Source organism: Lactuca virosa, chromosome 8 (assembly GCF_052849685.1).
Source record: "Lactuca virosa cultivar CGN04683 chromosome 8, Lactuca_virosa_CGN04683_v6, whole genome shotgun sequence".
In the NCBI taxonomy this organism is placed as follows: domain Eukaryota; kingdom Viridiplantae; phylum Streptophyta; class Magnoliopsida; order Asterales; family Asteraceae; genus Lactuca; species Lactuca virosa.
In genome coordinates, this window is record NC_136433.1 from 383,918,864 (window position 1) to 383,936,341 (window position 17,478).

The 17,478-nt window shown below is 32.0% G+C and overlaps 1 protein-coding gene across 1 annotated transcript; it reads left to right on the forward strand.

Annotated features, from left to right (window-relative positions):
* Positions 1–4,810: 4,810 nt before the first annotated feature.
* Positions 4,811–6,220, forward strand: LOC145128323 (Small nuclear ribonucleoprotein family protein). Its single transcript, XM_079063128.1, has 7 exons — positions 4,811–4,884; positions 5,047–5,091; positions 5,225–5,249; positions 5,397–5,471; positions 5,557–5,661; positions 5,735–5,854; positions 5,987–6,220. The coding sequence occupies exons 2-6, from the start codon at positions 5,087–5,089 to the stop codon at positions 5,849–5,851; spliced, it is 327 nt and encodes a 108-aa protein (XP_078919254.1). The 5' UTR covers positions 4,811–4,884; positions 5,047–5,086; the 3' UTR covers positions 5,852–5,854; positions 5,987–6,220.
* The last annotated feature ends 11,258 nt before the right edge of the window (positions 6,221–17,478 follow it).

A 17,478-nucleotide genomic window follows, 5' to 3' on the forward strand; every position in this document is an offset into this window, starting at 1 on the left:
GTCTTGGATAAGACAAAGACCAAATAATACCAAATTGTGTGTAGGTTTGTCTTGATAAAGACACACACTAACTCTTGAGTATTTGTTTGTCAAGAAATGTTTCTTGACAAGAGAATCTTATATGTCAAGAGGTCAGTGGGAGTCTAAAGATCTTGAAAAGTTTCAAGAACAAATCAAGAAGTAAACCTATTAAACACTAGCACACGACTTGAGGATTGTAACCTATCGTGTTGACAAAATTTTATTTCTGTACCAATCCAGTTGAGTGATTATGCATATGAGTTCTACGAGTTCTCAATTGAATGTATAAGGGCAAACACCTTGATCAATGAAACTGCATTGACTGGCATAGGTGAGCTGCTAAATAACTTGGAAGCAATGGTGGGACCCTTGATGGCAAGAAATTAAGAATGAATAAGTTATGTCCATAAGAGGTTGAATTTGTCACAAGCATTTTCTTACGATTATGCTTATGACAAATTTGCATGGATAGGAACACATGCACCATAAAATCTAAGTGTCATAAGGTTTCTCTCCTTCATGAAAATGATTGTGAGGAAACGCTTTCACTAATAGAGATTTTAAGGAGATAGCGATTATGTAAATTGCATTCTCAAATTCGATTATGATTACGACATCCCTTTTCATAGTTTGAATTGTGAGATTTGGCAATTAGTTTGAACAATCGAGACTTATTGCTATAAGTTCTAGAATTGTTTAGACACACATGTGAGCTGTCTAAAGTACGGTGTATGAGTTTGATATGCGTAGATAAAAGCTTGTCAAAGCACATCGTATTTGGAAATATGAACTTTGGAAAGTCAATAAGTATTGTCTTTTAGAAGTCCAACTGTTTCCTGAATACGTGTCAAAGCTAGTGGGAGCATAAAAGTTATGCTAGTATGGATATAATCATCATGTTAGTGGGAGCATGATTATTATTGCAAGTTAGCAATATTAATTATAGAAAACAAAAGTTTCACTTTGCAAAGTTGCATAGGTTGAATAGTTGTTTTGCTATAATTAAGGGAGAGAATATTATACTTCGTTTATATCTAAAGGTTTAGATCGATAAATTTTGATAAAATTTAGTCAAAAAGATATATGAATGTTATGTTGAAAGGATTCAACGTAAGAGAATTCTATATATGGAAATAATTGTTGCGTTCTCACACTCGATTATGATTACGGCATCCCTCTTCATAGTTCGAATCATGAGAACATAGAAATAGAAATATTATAGCAAAAGATTGGTAAAGTATCATGTCGTTGTAATATTCGACCGTTCTAAAAATTTCCAAATGCCTAGGGCATTAAGAGGGAAAAAGGACTAGAATCAGATTTGACTGAATTAGTTAAACAACTGTCAAGGATAATCTAAGGTTCGCCAAGGATTGGTCGCTTGTGAACAGTTGGAAGTATAGTAATGGAAGGAACATATTGACATTATTATTAGATATGATTCTATTAATAATGAGTTGTCATATGGAAAATATGGAAATGTTTCCTTATTGGGAGTTGGACGTTAAGGATCTATGTCTAGATTAGAAAACTTTTATGCAAGAAGGATGTTCAAAGGAATGTACTTTGAATGTGAGACTTCATGTCTATGGAATTGTCTTGTAACAATCTCCAATAGAGCATTTTGTAATTTCATTGGCCGAGTCTTGGTGACTTTTGTGCCATGATATTACGGAAGGACTGTTGCATACAGTGTTAGAATCTAACATATTCTATAAGTGGCAAGAATTTGGTATTCTCACACTTGTGGTAAGGATTGGGAACTGTAAAATGAGTGTGATTGAAAATGTTATTCAATTATACTATTTCACAGAGTAAGGACCATAAGTAAACATAGTGTGCATGCTAAGAGCATGGGACAATTGTCGTTATAATTCAAGTAAGAAGTTGATTACTCGAAACAACAAATAATGAGTAATCAATATGGTGATTAAATAAAAGTGTTTTATTTATACTCAAAAGTTTGGGGCCATATAAGATTAGTATTATTCTTGTGTTTCAATTTGCATGTTTTGACTTCCTAAATAATTGAGTTATTTGAGAATAATCGAATTATTTGAACGTTCCACAGTCACTCATACTTTGGGAGTAGGTATGAAAGAAGATTGTCATGAATTGGTGTGTAGATTGTCTAAAGTGTATTAGACCTAGCAAAAGTTTGCTACAACGTTCATGAGTGCTTATGAATATGATTTGAGCATTGGATTAAACCCATGCTCACTTGGATCGCTTCATGGATTTTATCACGAGCGATTGGTGTGACGATAATATCTTATATTCTTGAAACCGAGATGTGTGAGTTGTATATTGCAAATCGGTTGCACATTGATAATATGTAAACGCACCAGTAACTTAGTGTTATAAAACATATTATCGTGTGTGATTCGGTGAGTAAGTACAAGCGAGCATTGAGTCGAAGTTTATCCTTTCCTTTTACCCAAAGTGGGATAAAAGCGATATCTGTAGGCCCCTCGATGATTTAGTGATGACAAAGGAAAGTGCTCGGCCGGGCCAGGACTGATTTGATTTGTTCAATTAGTCAGTTGTCATAAATCGGAAATCGGGAAACGACACATAGACTGAGAGAATGATTTCAATCCATGTCTCACGTCTATACGATATCTAGAATGGAGTAATATATGATCCCTTATCTAAAGGACGCGTATCTGATAAGATCAGAGTTAACAACGGCTTTTGAAAGCTACGATTGCTGATCAGGATCTGAAGTCATACGCAGAATAGTTATTAGATTTATCCAAGTGGGAGACTGTTGGATTAGTGTCTAAGCCCATAACTATTTTGGTATGTACTTGACCCGATTGCGAGCATGGTCCTTTTGGGTTGCCATCACCAAAGCAACATGATAGGATGAATTATGGAGAGAGAGGATTACTTATGATTTATTAATATATTATGAGAATAATATATTAAAGGAGAAATCATATTGTTTAATTAATATTAGTCAATAATTAATTGAGAATTAATTATGTGGCTAAAAGAGATTAATTAAATTTAGGGGACTAGAACTATCAATTGTGTGATAGTTGAATATTGGGCTAATGGACTTCTTATTAGAGGGGTGGACGAAATCTATGGGGAAACCCATTAGAAATCGTCCAAGGCCTCTAAAGGAGGAGTCCATGGGTTGCTTAGGGCCTAAGCAGTCAAATTAGGGTTTCCTTGTTAGATAACCCTAATAGCCTCACTATTTAAGCACCCCTAGGGCACCAAAAACGTGGAGAACTAATTCCTTAGGGTTTCTAGACGTTTTTGAGTGCCTCTTCTCTTCTCCTTCTTCATCCTCTTGCTCTTGGTGTTTGTGAGCCATTAGAGGAGTGACATTTGTGACTCTAAGCTTTTAGAAGCCAATTACAAGAAGGAATTGAGATTGTTATTGCTACATAACAATCAAGGTAATATCTAAACCCTAATTCATATGTTATTTGATTATCACATGCTAGATCTAGGGTTTATGGCTTTGGATGATTATTGCATGTTCATTAGACAAACTAGATCCAAAGCTTTAGGGTTTGCATGTACACCATAGGAATGATGTAGTGCTCATAACCCATCAGTTTTTATGATGTAGTAAAGATTTTATGTTTTGCAGGTTCATGCAGCAGCATTCATGGTAGCAGAAGAGAAAACAAGAGCATAAGGACACGAATTAGAGAGTAAACTGTTATTTATTGTATTTCCTTGTTGTTCGTTGTAATAGATAGATTTTTATTGTAAACTCGTGATTTATCATGGGATGTAAATTGTTTTAATTGGTATAGAATTCCGCATTTGTTAGATAAAACTCTGATATATCCCTTAGTTTAGATGTTAGGAAATTTGATTCATTACAGTCGACGCCACCACCGTCATCACCACTGTCAGCCACCGTCTTCGTCGTCGCCACCACCGTCACAGTTCAACACCACCACCACATCATGGAAAAATTCCGATAAGAACACCCCGAGTTTTCTAGCAAAGATAAGAAACACACTCTCAATTTTCTGACAATTCTCTCAAACCCCATGAACACTCCGATTAGGGTTATCATCTTCAGCCCCCATCATCTCCGCCACCACTAAATTCCGATCAAGAAAACCCTTCTAGAAAACCCTCTAATCTAAAAGTTGTCGCCACCTACAAAAACTCCCATTGATCTGAAAGCTGCCATCACCTGAAGAAGTAAGGTTTTGTCGCCGTCAGTAATTTGCAACCCTAGTGTCGTCGATCTGGGTTACAATGTTTTCTTCATCTCGCCCCTTCTCCAACGACCATATTTGTCTAATCTGTAACTCTAATGTCGTCGATCTCCGGGTCCTCAGTCGCCAGAAGCATCTCTAGAAACCTTTGACAAAACCACACACTTTGATTGGGGTTTTCAGTGATTAGGGGTTTCAAGATCTAGAAGGGAAAATCACCGGCAAATTAGGTGGCGAATACGTCCGTTCAAATATCCATCAGCAAAGGAAGAGGGAGAGATACATGATTGAAAGTGGGGTGAGGTTTGGCCGGGTTGTTAAATGATTTGTGTAAAATTTATTTAATCTTATTATTTTAATCTAGAAAATAGTAAAATAAATAAAAAGTAAATAAAAAGGGCAAGAAGGGCATTTTAAGCATTTTCAAATTGGAACCGGATAAACTCGCAAAAAAATAAACTTTTTGGACCAATGATGTTAGTCTAAAACGTTTTTGACGAAAGTGACAATTGTTTAAACTACAGGGACCATATTGCAATTTAGTCAAACGTAAAAAAGCCCAATTCTCTTATATAAATATCATACAGGCCAGAAGTCTCCGTTTCCTACTTCGGTCTCTCACTCTCTGTAGTCTCTTTCCGGCGTACCTGTTCCGGCATCCAAACAGGTAGCTCTTCCGCCTTTTTTTTTTCGAATTTTATTCTATAATTTTCATCTCCGTTCCTTGCTCGTTGCAATTTTTTTAGCTCTTTCCATTCGTACAACAAGTTATTGCATTAGGGTTTTATATATCGATAACCCTAAACCCTAACTTCGCCCCTGTTTTCAGATTACAATTTGCTGCTTCAGTCTCTTCTCTACATCGAAACATGAGGTGATTTAATCATATCTTACATATATGTACTGGCTTTTAAGCAAACCCTAGGCTCTTAGTTACGCTTTCATTTTAAACCTTAGTGTTCGAACCTCGGAGTAATCAGTTCTCTTTCTTTTTGTTGATTTCGCAGTCGACCAATGGAAGAAGATGCACCAGTAAGTACTTTTAGTTTGAATTAATGGTTTGATTTTAGTTAGAATCCATTTTTCTAAATTCTGCATCTGATTTCGAAATTTTCAGTTTTTCCCGACGAAATTTTACTTTCTGACTATACAATTCTTGCTTTTTATAACTTGTTGCAGACAAAAAACGAGGAAGAGGAGTTCAACACTGGCCCCCTCTCTGTCTTGATGATGAGTGTCAAAAACAATACACAGGTTAACATATAGTTAAGAGCTGAGTTTCTTAACAACATCCTTTTGTTGAGATTTACGTTTTTGCTGTTTTGTGTTGCACATCCAGGTTCTTATCAACTGCAGGAATAATAAGAAGCTTCTAGGTCGTGTTAGGGCATTTGATCGACACTGCAACATGGTGTTGGAAAATGTTAGAGAGATGTGGACCGAGGTTAGTTATTCCATAAGAAAATATCTGTTTCTAATTTGTATATTTTCTGATTTTTTTAGTTTTTGTATATCAGGTCCCAAAAACAGGAAAAGGCAAGAAGAAAGCTCTTCCAGTTAACAAAGACAGATTTATCAGCAAGATGTTTCTCCGAGGTGATTCTGTTATCATTGTTCTTAGAAACCCTAAGTAAAAGGTATCATTCTTCATTGCTTTTCCTTGACAAATCAGGTCTTTTGGTTTTCTTTTTGATGTTTTGCCATGAGAGTGTGTCTATGCTGAAAATGGTATGGAATCCAGTTAACTCAAAAAGTCTTATTGGTTGCAGGATTTTGTCGATTTGGGATTCTGGATTGAAAGTTGAAACTTTGACTTGTCATGGTAATAGACAATGGTTGTATCTGTTAAAAGATGTTTTTTTTTTGTATGATTTTGTAATGATGATTGCTTAACTTCCCTCTACTTTAGTTTGAGTTTGTCATGGATTTAAGTTTTGGATTATTAAGACTGGCTGATGCTGAGTTCTTAACGAGTCAAAAAGAGTAAAGGGGTTGTTTGGTAAGATCTGTTTGATTAAGATTTAAATCCAATAGAGGTCTGAATCAGACAGAAGCTCTGAAAAATCTGTTGATTGTGCTGAATGATGCAAATTACCATTTTACTTTTTTGAACTATTTTCCAGGATAAATATTAAGTATACCAAATCAGCAAACAGATTTTAGAAATCAGCGAATTAGTATTTAGTAGCATAGCAGTTCTTGGGATCAATATGTTATTACACACTCATAGTTTACAATCATAACCAAGCATTCTTTGTATTAAAGAGGAAGAAAAGTATTACATTCAAAGACATTAATAAGAAAACAATACAACTATTTTCTTTATAATCTATTCAATATGAATATAGCTTTTAAAAAAATAAGAAACTGTTATATATGAAGAAAACATCTAATTTTATGGTACTAAAAACATCTAAAAGCAATATAATAGTGAATTTTTAGGCTTGTATTAATGTAAAAGACGTGAACAAAGTATTAATTCAAGCTTGATTTAACATATTCATCTGCATTGCTGATTACATCTTATGCAGAAAAGTGAACAAAGTATTAAGTTAAGCTTGTTTTAATCAAACAAAGAGAATATGTCATGCCATCCATCGAATATATTTTACTTTTAGTACTTCATTGTAATTAGCAATCGGTACAAGGGTGATATTGCAAACACCACCGTTACAAGCAACAAAGAAAACGATAACTTTTCAATGAACACTTCATGTGCTAGTAAAGAATGAAAGACTTTCAGAAAATCAACCAGCAACATTTCAACAAGAACATCAGAAAATATATATATATATATATATATATATATATATATATATATATATATATATATATATATATATATATATATATATAATTCTCATCAATAACATAAAGGTAAAAACCCGTTTGTAAAATATATAGACTATCTATATAAGTTCCTCTTATTTATTTATTAAATAAAGCACTTTTAAGAGGGTACACATTAAAATATACTTTGGGTTATTTTCAATTTGTTTGATCCATTTGTGTTGAAGATTACGATTTTGTGCATTTGAAACATAACTCAAATCGACTTGTTTTTAAGCATGTGGGCTATGAAGTTTATGGTATCAAATTTGGTGTTATTTTTTTATTTTTTATATTTTTATTATTTATTTATTTTTTATTTTATTTGGTTCATGTAGTTGTGATTAGGATCGAGTATAAAACAAAGTATCCTCTCAATGTTTGGAACCACAATTGATGGTTCTTTAATTGTTGGGACCAGAACCAGGCCCGGTTGTATCGACTCATAATATTTTGATTGTGGGTATGAGATTTTGTAATTTTCTGTTGTATCAATAAGATTAAACTTAATATCCAATAAGAATGTGTAATTATAAATTGGAATTTTGTTGATTCGTTATCAATATTTATGAAATTCCAGATCCATTTTTAATGGAAATAAAATACGAAAGTTTGATCAACTATTGTAACTTTTACCATGATCTAAATGGTTTACAATGTGCCACTTTGTTTGTGTTTTTTAAATGCATTTATAATAATGTCTCTACTCTATTGTGGTCATTTTTTGTCACATTTTGGTAATTAAAACTCTTATTTTGTCTCAATTTCAGCATTGTGACGGTCTACAACCCTTAACAAGATGATGTGGCATTTTTATCCAATATGGCATGCCATCTGACTGATGACGTGGTTGCTGACCTGACATTTTTTCATGAAACCATTACAATTTTCTTATAAATTGTATTTACGGCCATTGTTTTTCATCCCCAACCAGGCCCAACCCAATGTGTAAGTATAAGTTGGACGATCGTTCCGTTCCGGACCTCGTAAAAAGTAGGGTACCAATTTTATTTCTGTTATATATTTTGTATTAATATAATTGTATTTTGAAAATTAATTTCCAGTATCGTTGTAGATCATTTGGCGAAGACGCTAATGCTCAAAAGTCAAAACAATTGACGCGGGATCATCAAATCTCAATCTAAGCTATTTTAATTTCTAATTTTACGTTGGCAGTGCTATCACATGAGCCCATAGTTCTAAATTGATAACACCTTTTAATCGCCAAATTTCACATTTTTTGTTATATTAATAGCTTTTGGTAAAACATCGCTATAGGAAAACAAATATTAAATCGATAGTATTGGATGTTTCTTTATATTCAAAACTTTTCAAAAAAATTCTAAATTTTTTTCTAAAAGTAAAATTCTAAAATTGCTTTTATATTAAAATAATATAAAAATGATGTAGTTGAAATGTCCAAATTACTTTACCAAACTTGTATATATATTTGTTGTTTGAAATTTGAGTAAACTGCAAAAAAATAAAATAAATAAATAAATAAATAAAATAAAATAATAATAATTCATATTGGTCTTATAATGGATTTAGTTCATATATATATATATATATATATATATATATATATATATATATATATATATATACTAGTCGTTTACCCGCGCAATGCGGCGACGATGAATAATTTCATTGCACCGAATAGTTTCTGAATGTTCTATTTGGAGGGCATCATATAGTTTGGTTTTGTGTATTGTTTCCTTTTGGGTGGATGTTAATGCGCTGTAGACGGTTAACCAAAAAAATAAAATTAAATATATTGTAATAGATTGTTTATGTTTAAACGCTAAAGTTAATATCAAATTATTTCTTAGAAATTTCGATTTACGATTAATAATAGTTATATTATTTACATTTGTCATTTTAAACCAATAATTGTCATCATTAGTATTTGTTATAAATATACATAAGTTAATGTAGATTTAAAATGTCATTTGCATTTCATCACTATTTCACATGGCTAACTAAATATTTGACTATCTTTTATCTAATAATTAAAAAATAAATTTTTGTATTAGTCAATATTATTTTCCATATTCCATATATATTTGATAATTCATCATCATTTGATTATTAATAGAAACAATGAGTACAATTAAAAAAATTGTGTGAGTTATTCTTGCTTCACACGTTTTTACTTATAGTATCTAAATAAATATCAAATATGATTTACTCTACCAAATGATAATTTTTTTAATTGTAGAAGGTGTCACAAATTGTAACCACTCAAAGAAAACGATATCAGGTTTTTTTTTCTCACTACAAACAAATTATTGTGTTTGTTTGCATTACACAAAATGTAATTTAAGTACAGTAAAAGTTAAGACAAATAAAATGAAAGTCATTCACATTTTTTGTTGTAACATACAATGAGCCATATTAAGTATTATTAACAAACTCTATACATTGAAATTCGTTTCTAACCACAGACAGTTTACCTTTCGACTTATATAAAATAATTTCCAAATTATTATCAAGTTTTATAAAGCATAAGGACCTCCTATCTCTTATTAATTTTCAATAAAGTACAACTTTAATCCTCCATTTTATATTTTGTTTTTAATTCCAGTTATATATTCATATTGTCAGCGTAAAATCAAAAAACATTACAACTATTGTATAGATCAGAGGAAGCTAAATTCACATGTCATACATTTTTAAAAGTTTTTTAGTAATTTTATAAGCAAATAGTAAATTAGATTGATCATCATAATATCAATACAAATCAATGCGTTATTTGACAAAAATGAAATTAGAAAAGAGAAAAATAATTACATCAGATACAATACATACATTTTACACATCAAGATTATTATATTTGGCATATGCTAACCACCTCTTTCCTATAAAATACAAAAAAGTGGTTTAATTTATGGTTATGGAAGAAGTTGCAAAACGCCAAAAGGTTATTACAATGGCATGAGAGCATACTTTTGTACAGGCTTCAACTTTGATGTTCAATAGACCATTAATGGTTATGGAGCTACTTTTTGCCTGAAAAATGAATAACTGTAAGGTTTAAATTGACTTTGAATGAACAAAAAATGGAATATAAAGTCTAAAAAACGTTTTTTTAGAACGGAAAAGTTAGTCTCCTAGTTAGTAGATTAGAGTCGTGCAGTGACATCCAAGTGGACAGAAAGTCTAAAAGGCTTCTCATATCTAATGAAGGTTACTATAAAGAAATCTAGTTATACAAAGATTAAGTTTGAAAAAATAGCTATACATTAGAATGCTATAATCACACATATAAAAGAAATATCCAAACTTTGTCCATACAACTACAAACTTTCAAGATAATACTGATTTTTTAAGACTGTTATTCCAAGAATTCTATATTATGAGCAAATTGCCCCTTCCTTTCAAAATCATCCATAATCAAACAAAGACCATTTAAAATCTAAAATATTTAATTTTGCAAAACAATATTTGAACATTTGAGTTTTGTTGTTCATGGAAAAAAAAACCAAGTTTTTTGCTTTGGCAATCGACACTTTTTTATATATTTTCTTATTAAGACCCTTGTGCCCACAATTATGGTACAGGTTCTTACTTCCAACATATTCTAAAATTACTCTTGTAAAAAAACCGGATCTCCTAAAAATCCTCCCATTTCTCTCTCTACAAGTTTAAGAATACACTTTTCAAGATTTTTAAACTCACACAACCTGTTATAATATAGAAAGATATACTTACACCCTCAAAAAAATGACATCTAAATGCCTAGTAAAGAATAAAACTCAAAAAACAAAAGTGAAAAACTAAAACTCCAAAAATATGTACCTAAATGAAGCCAACTCTTCGGTGCTAACACCATTTCACACATTAGAACCACCATCTTCTTCTACAATTGGCTGAGAAACCCCAACATCAGTTAATGTGACTGATGGTTTGTTAATGTTTGGGTCTTCAACATGTTGTAAAGCTTCCCAAAGAGTCAGACCTGCAAGAGGACACCTCTAAAGAAACACTACATTAGCTTCATAATCACTAAATCTCAAACCTGTTTACCTATAAACTCCTTTAACATTTTAAATCAACAGTTGCAAAAATACATGAAATTTGAGGAGAAAGAGAGTGGGTGGTGGTTAGCAGTGGCGGTGAGCAATGCATATGATGGTCGACTAACTGTCTCATAATCTTTTTTTCTTGGTTATTGTATATCCTGAAAAAATTCATTCCCGTTAGACATGAGCATAGTCAAACTAAACCCAATCTTGAAACACTCGAATGGGTAATTCTTGTTACTGCTTCCCAATTCAGTTAAAAATAACAGATGTCAGCATAATTAAACTAAATCCAATATGGGAAAACCTATTTGCAGTCACTTAAACATTCATCTGTTACAACCTACCTGCAAATAAAAAAAAAGCACACACAAATTCAGTTAGAAAGCATATAAGTTTTGGATATGTATTCACAAAAAAAATAATACAAATTAAATTAAGGGGAAATAAAACAGATGAATCAAATCATTAAAGAGAAATATCATATACATAAAAAACTAAAAATTAGAGCATTAAAAGCATGATGTCATTCTTTAAAACTGATGGCTTGCTTCGAAATTAAGCATTAATAAATCACAAATCTAAAATTCGAAACACAAGTGTATCTAAAAATTTGAGCATTCAGGAATTCTTCAAAACTGATGAGTTTGCTTCGAAATTAAGCATTAATCAATCACAAATTTAAAACTCCAAACATAAGTATATATGTAGAACTGTACCTTAGTGTTATGAATAGAAGAACTTGAAGAAGAGTTAGCGACACCACCGGATAAGGGCATAACTACTTGCGAGTGCTACAAAGATAGATTTGAAGCGACAGTGGTGAACAGATTGGGGTTTTTGAGAGATAGAGAGATATGGGAAGGGGGAAAGAAAGCGAAGAGTGGCTTTTGGGCATTTCAAACACCTGATATAAGTGTGCTTGCTTCTATTTCTGCAGGAGAGGAAGCGAGATACTCGAAGATTTGTGATCACTAAAAAGTCAGATATGTGTGTAGGAGCAACGGTGGCAAGGATAGGGTTTTCATGTTTTTTAGGTAAACTGTAGAGAGCTTTTGGTTTTCAGATCTTTGCTGGAATGAGTCTTCCTGCTGTATTGCTTTGAATTGAATGATTCTACCGATTTGGAGATGGCAAGGATAGGGTTAGATTAGACCTACCATGATTAAGCAAAAAAAAGCTCGAACTTGATCTACCAGGGTTGTGTTTCTGGAGTGGCTCACGCAAGTGGAGTGCGAAAGGGTTTAAAGAGTTTGTGGAGTAAAAAAATGTACCTGTTTGCGATTCCAGAAGAAGCATCAAAAACATCAGTTTAATTTAAAACACATAGATAATCAAGTTCAAGCGCGTTACCTAGAAGTGGAGAACCGAATCCCCATCACTCTTCCATAGTTTCGATATCATATCTTGAATCCAACAAAGACTAAAGCCACAATCTCGATTGTTTATCGATTGTGTCTATGATTACAAATAAGAAATGGTAGCAGTACCTGTTAGTGGTGATGTACCAATAAGGGCGAAAAAATGGGGAATCTAAAACTTAATCTAGTAGAGGTTATTTTATCATGCGAGATACTGGGATTCAATAAGACCCGATCAAAGATCAAATAGTTTAGGATCAAAATCTTGTTAAAAATAAATTTAATAAAGAAAGATATGTAGTGCTTGATTGTACATTCGGCATAAAGATTTGAATGATTTTAAATTTAATATTATTTTATTAATGGTTACTTGTACCGTTGGCTTAATGGTTGAACGTCTTAAAAAAATAATATTATTATATTGAATCTATATTTAGAAATAGTTATATTTCTTTTATAAGATAGTATATATATATATATATATATATATATATATATATATATATATATATATATATATATCCCTATCTAATAAACAAAACCATATGTCCACGTGTCACTTCAAAACATCAGTATTCTGCCAATGTAAAATACCGGTTTTACCCCTTCTTTGTTTCACGTACAATTCGATATGGAATATGAAATATGGAAAATGGAAAATGGAAAATATGGAATATGGAATGTGGATATGGAATGGAATATGGATTCCATATAACGCCCCTGTTTTGTTTCAATTTTTATCGCTGATAACATCTGTATACATTAACTGAAATTCATTAGATACCCGATTAAAAGCATGTTATTATGGTATCCATATCAATCATATCGATTACATTTAATTTTGATTGATACGGCGATTTGATCATATTATTCTCAATATATACTTGAAACATATGATATCAATCTTTCTTTACAACATCCTGATTCCAAGGTTTTGCATCATCGACATTTGACTTATCGGATATTCAATCACAGACTTCAATCCTTTCGGTAAGTTTCTTCTTCTCAATTCTGCTTCTTAATGTGTATATGTACGCCCCTGTTTCCCACAGTAGGACAGAACATGGCGAGGTTTATTTGGCGTATTGGACTTTGACTGGAATGTTTGATTCACCGTATATACCCCTACCCCTGCCTGGATTTTTACGAATTTAAATATGAAAAAGACTGGATTTTTACTTAGTACTACTTAAGATAGCATTCACTACTATTTTTTGGGATTTTGTCATTATTTTACACCAGTCACCCAGCTACCCAACTGAAACGATCAGTTGTGCATCCCAACAATGGTAAAAAAACGAAACGTTGGAGATACCATTGATGTTGATGAGTATGATAATGTGAATTCGTCCACCAAGGTCCCTCGATTGAATTCCAAAGTTGATGGCAACACATGTCTATTAATACCAAAGCTTGAAAAGTAATTTCAGATTGTCCTTTTTGAATCAACAATATTCTTGAATTTGGTTTTTTTTTTGACAGTATTCCTCTTTGTGGTGTTCACTACTCAAACATTGATACTTCTTGCTTTATTTTCGCTGCTATTGTCTAACTTAAGTAAAGACTGTTTTTTGGGTTATGATTGTAATTAGACTATTCTTCTTTTAATATATGCGTGTCATTTGTGTGTCTATTTAAGGTCTAAAATAAGGAAACAAATATGTTTTTAAAGAGTTTCTTAGCAATATATATGCAATAAAATTCGAAAAAAATACCAATTAAGACATTGTACTTTTATAAGTATATTTTCTCTATATGAAAAAGATATATCAAATATGAAGAAATTAAATGAAATCCAACAAATTCTAGGGGAATGAAATAGGTGCATGCATTCTTGGAAACGTTTTTCTATACTTTAAGGTAATGTATGAAAGGAAATTTGTAGTGGATATGTGAGAGGATATATATCTTTGTATGTTCAAAGGACGAAAATGCCCTCGCTAATATCCATATGCAACAACAGAAGGAAACAATCAACTGAAATACTTTTTTCTATTTTACTGCACATATATTTAATACATTGGATCAATTCCTTTTCACCGTCCCTACCTGAATAGACCTGAATAAACATGTCAGGTTTGATATTATTCAAAATAACCATATTGCCTTTTTTTTCCATATTATAACACAAAAACTTCAAAACAACAAACCGATTCTTTTTCTCCCCTGCATGTTCCCAAAACAATCTAATCCACACTAACTTGGAATATATATTAAAATTGAAATAAAAAGGAGTATATTTTTGTTACACCAAATCGTTAATACATCAAAACCCATAATCACAAATCAACCATTTTGGGAAATCTGAGATGTAGAAAAATCACAAAAAAAGGACGAAAAGTACTTTTAGTTAACACCAGATTAGAAGCATATATAATTCCAGTTTCCCTGTGAATATCTGTGCTACAATCATAGCCAAATACGCAAATATAATGCTATTTTCTTTTCCACTACACAACATAAAAAAGAAAAGAAAAATAGCTTCCATAAGGGTAAAGAATTAACATAAAGTGGACACGATTTTAGTTAGCGATTTTGTCACAATTTCATAACTAATAGTACAATTTCATTTTACCTCAATATTGTCCCTACACTTTCATGTTACTATGGTTTTGGTCCTTGTACCATCACCCATAAATTAGAAATGTTAATTTTTTAAAACCAATAAAGTACCCGACCCCGTGAGGTAGTCTTAATTTTACCACCATTACTCCATATTCTGGATTTTCCATCGTAAGAACCTGTTGCAAATAATGTTTTACCACCCTACATAGAAACCACCAATTTGAGATATCCTAATTTCATAAAAAGAGCCAACGATATAAAGTAAAAAGTAAAAAGTGAAAAAGTAAGAAATGACCTTCAAATGAAGTGTAGGCACGGAAGAAAAGCAAGATTTTGCTGCAATCATAAACCATGTTAGAAATGACCTTCAAAAATATTTATATTCAAATTTAATAAAAAGAGCCAACGATACAAATGAATGAGTTCGTGTTCTATAAAACCTTATTAAAAACCATGTCAAAAGTATATTTGATGAAAACGTAAATCAACACTAAGATTAAATTAAACAATAGTGAAAAGACTATAGACCCTATGTATCTACCCGAGACCAAATCATAACAACGGGTAAGAATGCGAGTGCATGATATATGTCACTTTCTGAATTCCAATTTCCACATTAGCTTTTAGGATTTCTCACAACAAAATATATGAGGAAAAAAAGATACATAAATAAAAATTGGTTATATTGCAATTTACATTCCATTCCATGATAGGATGAAAAAAAATACGCTACAAAGGATTGAGAATTAAAAAAATGGAAGAATAACATTCCTTTACCAAAGGTCCATTACATTCCATTAGGCAAAGGCAAAAGAAACTGGATTCATTCTCCAATTCCATCGTACCAAATAGTACTTAAAGCTTATTTTAAAAAAACCATGATTTTGTTCGAGCCAATAAAAGTAAACAGGGTTTTTGGAGGTGGTTCTAAATGCAATGCAAGATATGGGCTTCCATTTTGTCTTATTCTTGCAACCAAAGAGTCAAACCTGAAAATGGTCTTCAAAATTGGTTACACAAAAGGGTTATAACTAAAAATCTAAGTCAAAGTCAAACAATAACCATATATGAACATTTATAACAGGAACACCGACTTATTACTCCAAAATTTTGAAATATAGAACTGATTATCATTCTTAAAGTAAAAGAAGCTTTATATATTTCTTCCAGATTTGCATCCATAAGACCAACATGTGTTCATATTGGTTTTGGACTACAATGAAACTTTACTGTATTCTGATTGGAAAGTATTAAAAAAAAGTAAAACAATTAAAAATTATATATATCTAGGCAATTGACTCTCATTTTTAGCAATTGACTCTCTTATTGAACATTACAATGTGTAGGAACTCCATACGAAACCTTTACTTTGAGTAGTACTTGATTTGGCATCATAAAAAGTGCTGTATTTTTGTTTGAATTTGTGGAGTAACTTCTCATTTACAAATAAATACTTTTTTAATATCATATAAAAGGTATTTAAGTGTTATGAGCTACCTGATTTGATCAATTTCTTTGATCAGATATCAGGTTAAGATGTCATTAACAAAAAAAAGACTCCTTTGAGTCAATTGGGTAGCATCAAAACCTAAACCCCTAAATAAATTCAATTAGTTATGTTCTGAAGCGAAAATCTATTTATTTATACCGTGTAGAAGAGAAAATTGAGCAAAAAAGGTACAGGGTCACACCTGGTTTGCATAGACGACTTGAAGAATCTTTGATGAAATTAGCAATTAGATGAGGGCAGTCCGCGTGTTGGGATACAACACGTAGTGTACAGAAGGTACTTCAGAACTACAGGTTGGTTAAGTTTGTTCACCATAAATTAGCCTCTTGATCAATACAGCCATCTCTGCTTAAATCAGCTATGATTTGCACAAGAATTCGATAGCTAACCTGATGAAAAACACATCCCATATTAAAATATACAATTGTATTTAGATGAAAAAGAGATCAATGATTTGGGACATTGTGATAACAAAAACTTAATTAAAAAACAATTTATGTAAAATTAGGGCAGCAAAATTCCCAAACATGGCCTCTTCCTTCAACACACGGACACCGAAATCAAACATCATCATAAATGTAGAACAAATTAAATAGGGAAAAAATAATCTTGTAAATAAACAGGCACAAGAAATAGCATAAATTGGCATATCTGAAGTCTTTGATCTAAGGCGTCGCCGGTGGAGAGAAGCTGGAGCCGACGACGGGAATTCGAGGATCTGGGGAAACCCAACACTCATCGAACGAAGATAACGGAGAAGGCTGCGGCACCAACTTGAATTTAGGGTAACAAAATCGAGCAGATGGAATGTGTAGACCTTCAAAAATGGAATAGAAATCAAAGAGAATAATCGAGAGAGAGAGAGTAACCTATGAATCTTAACGCCTCGTTCAAATGAAAAAACATATAGTACCTTAATTAACTAAAGATGCAAATCGGATAAGTACTTGACGTCTTCTTACGATAGTGTT

Bases quoted from the DNA above. Each gene is read 5' to 3' on its own strand.
- LOC145128323 (XM_079063128.1), top strand. The intron at 5,250-5,396 runs GTAAGTACTTTT...AACTTGTTGCAG, and splicing joins CAATGGAAGAAGATGCACCA to ACAAAAAACGAGGAAGAGGA. The intron at 5,472-5,556 runs GTTAACATATAG...TTGCACATCCAG, and splicing joins GTGTCAAAAACAATACACAG to GTTCTTATCAACTGCAGGAA.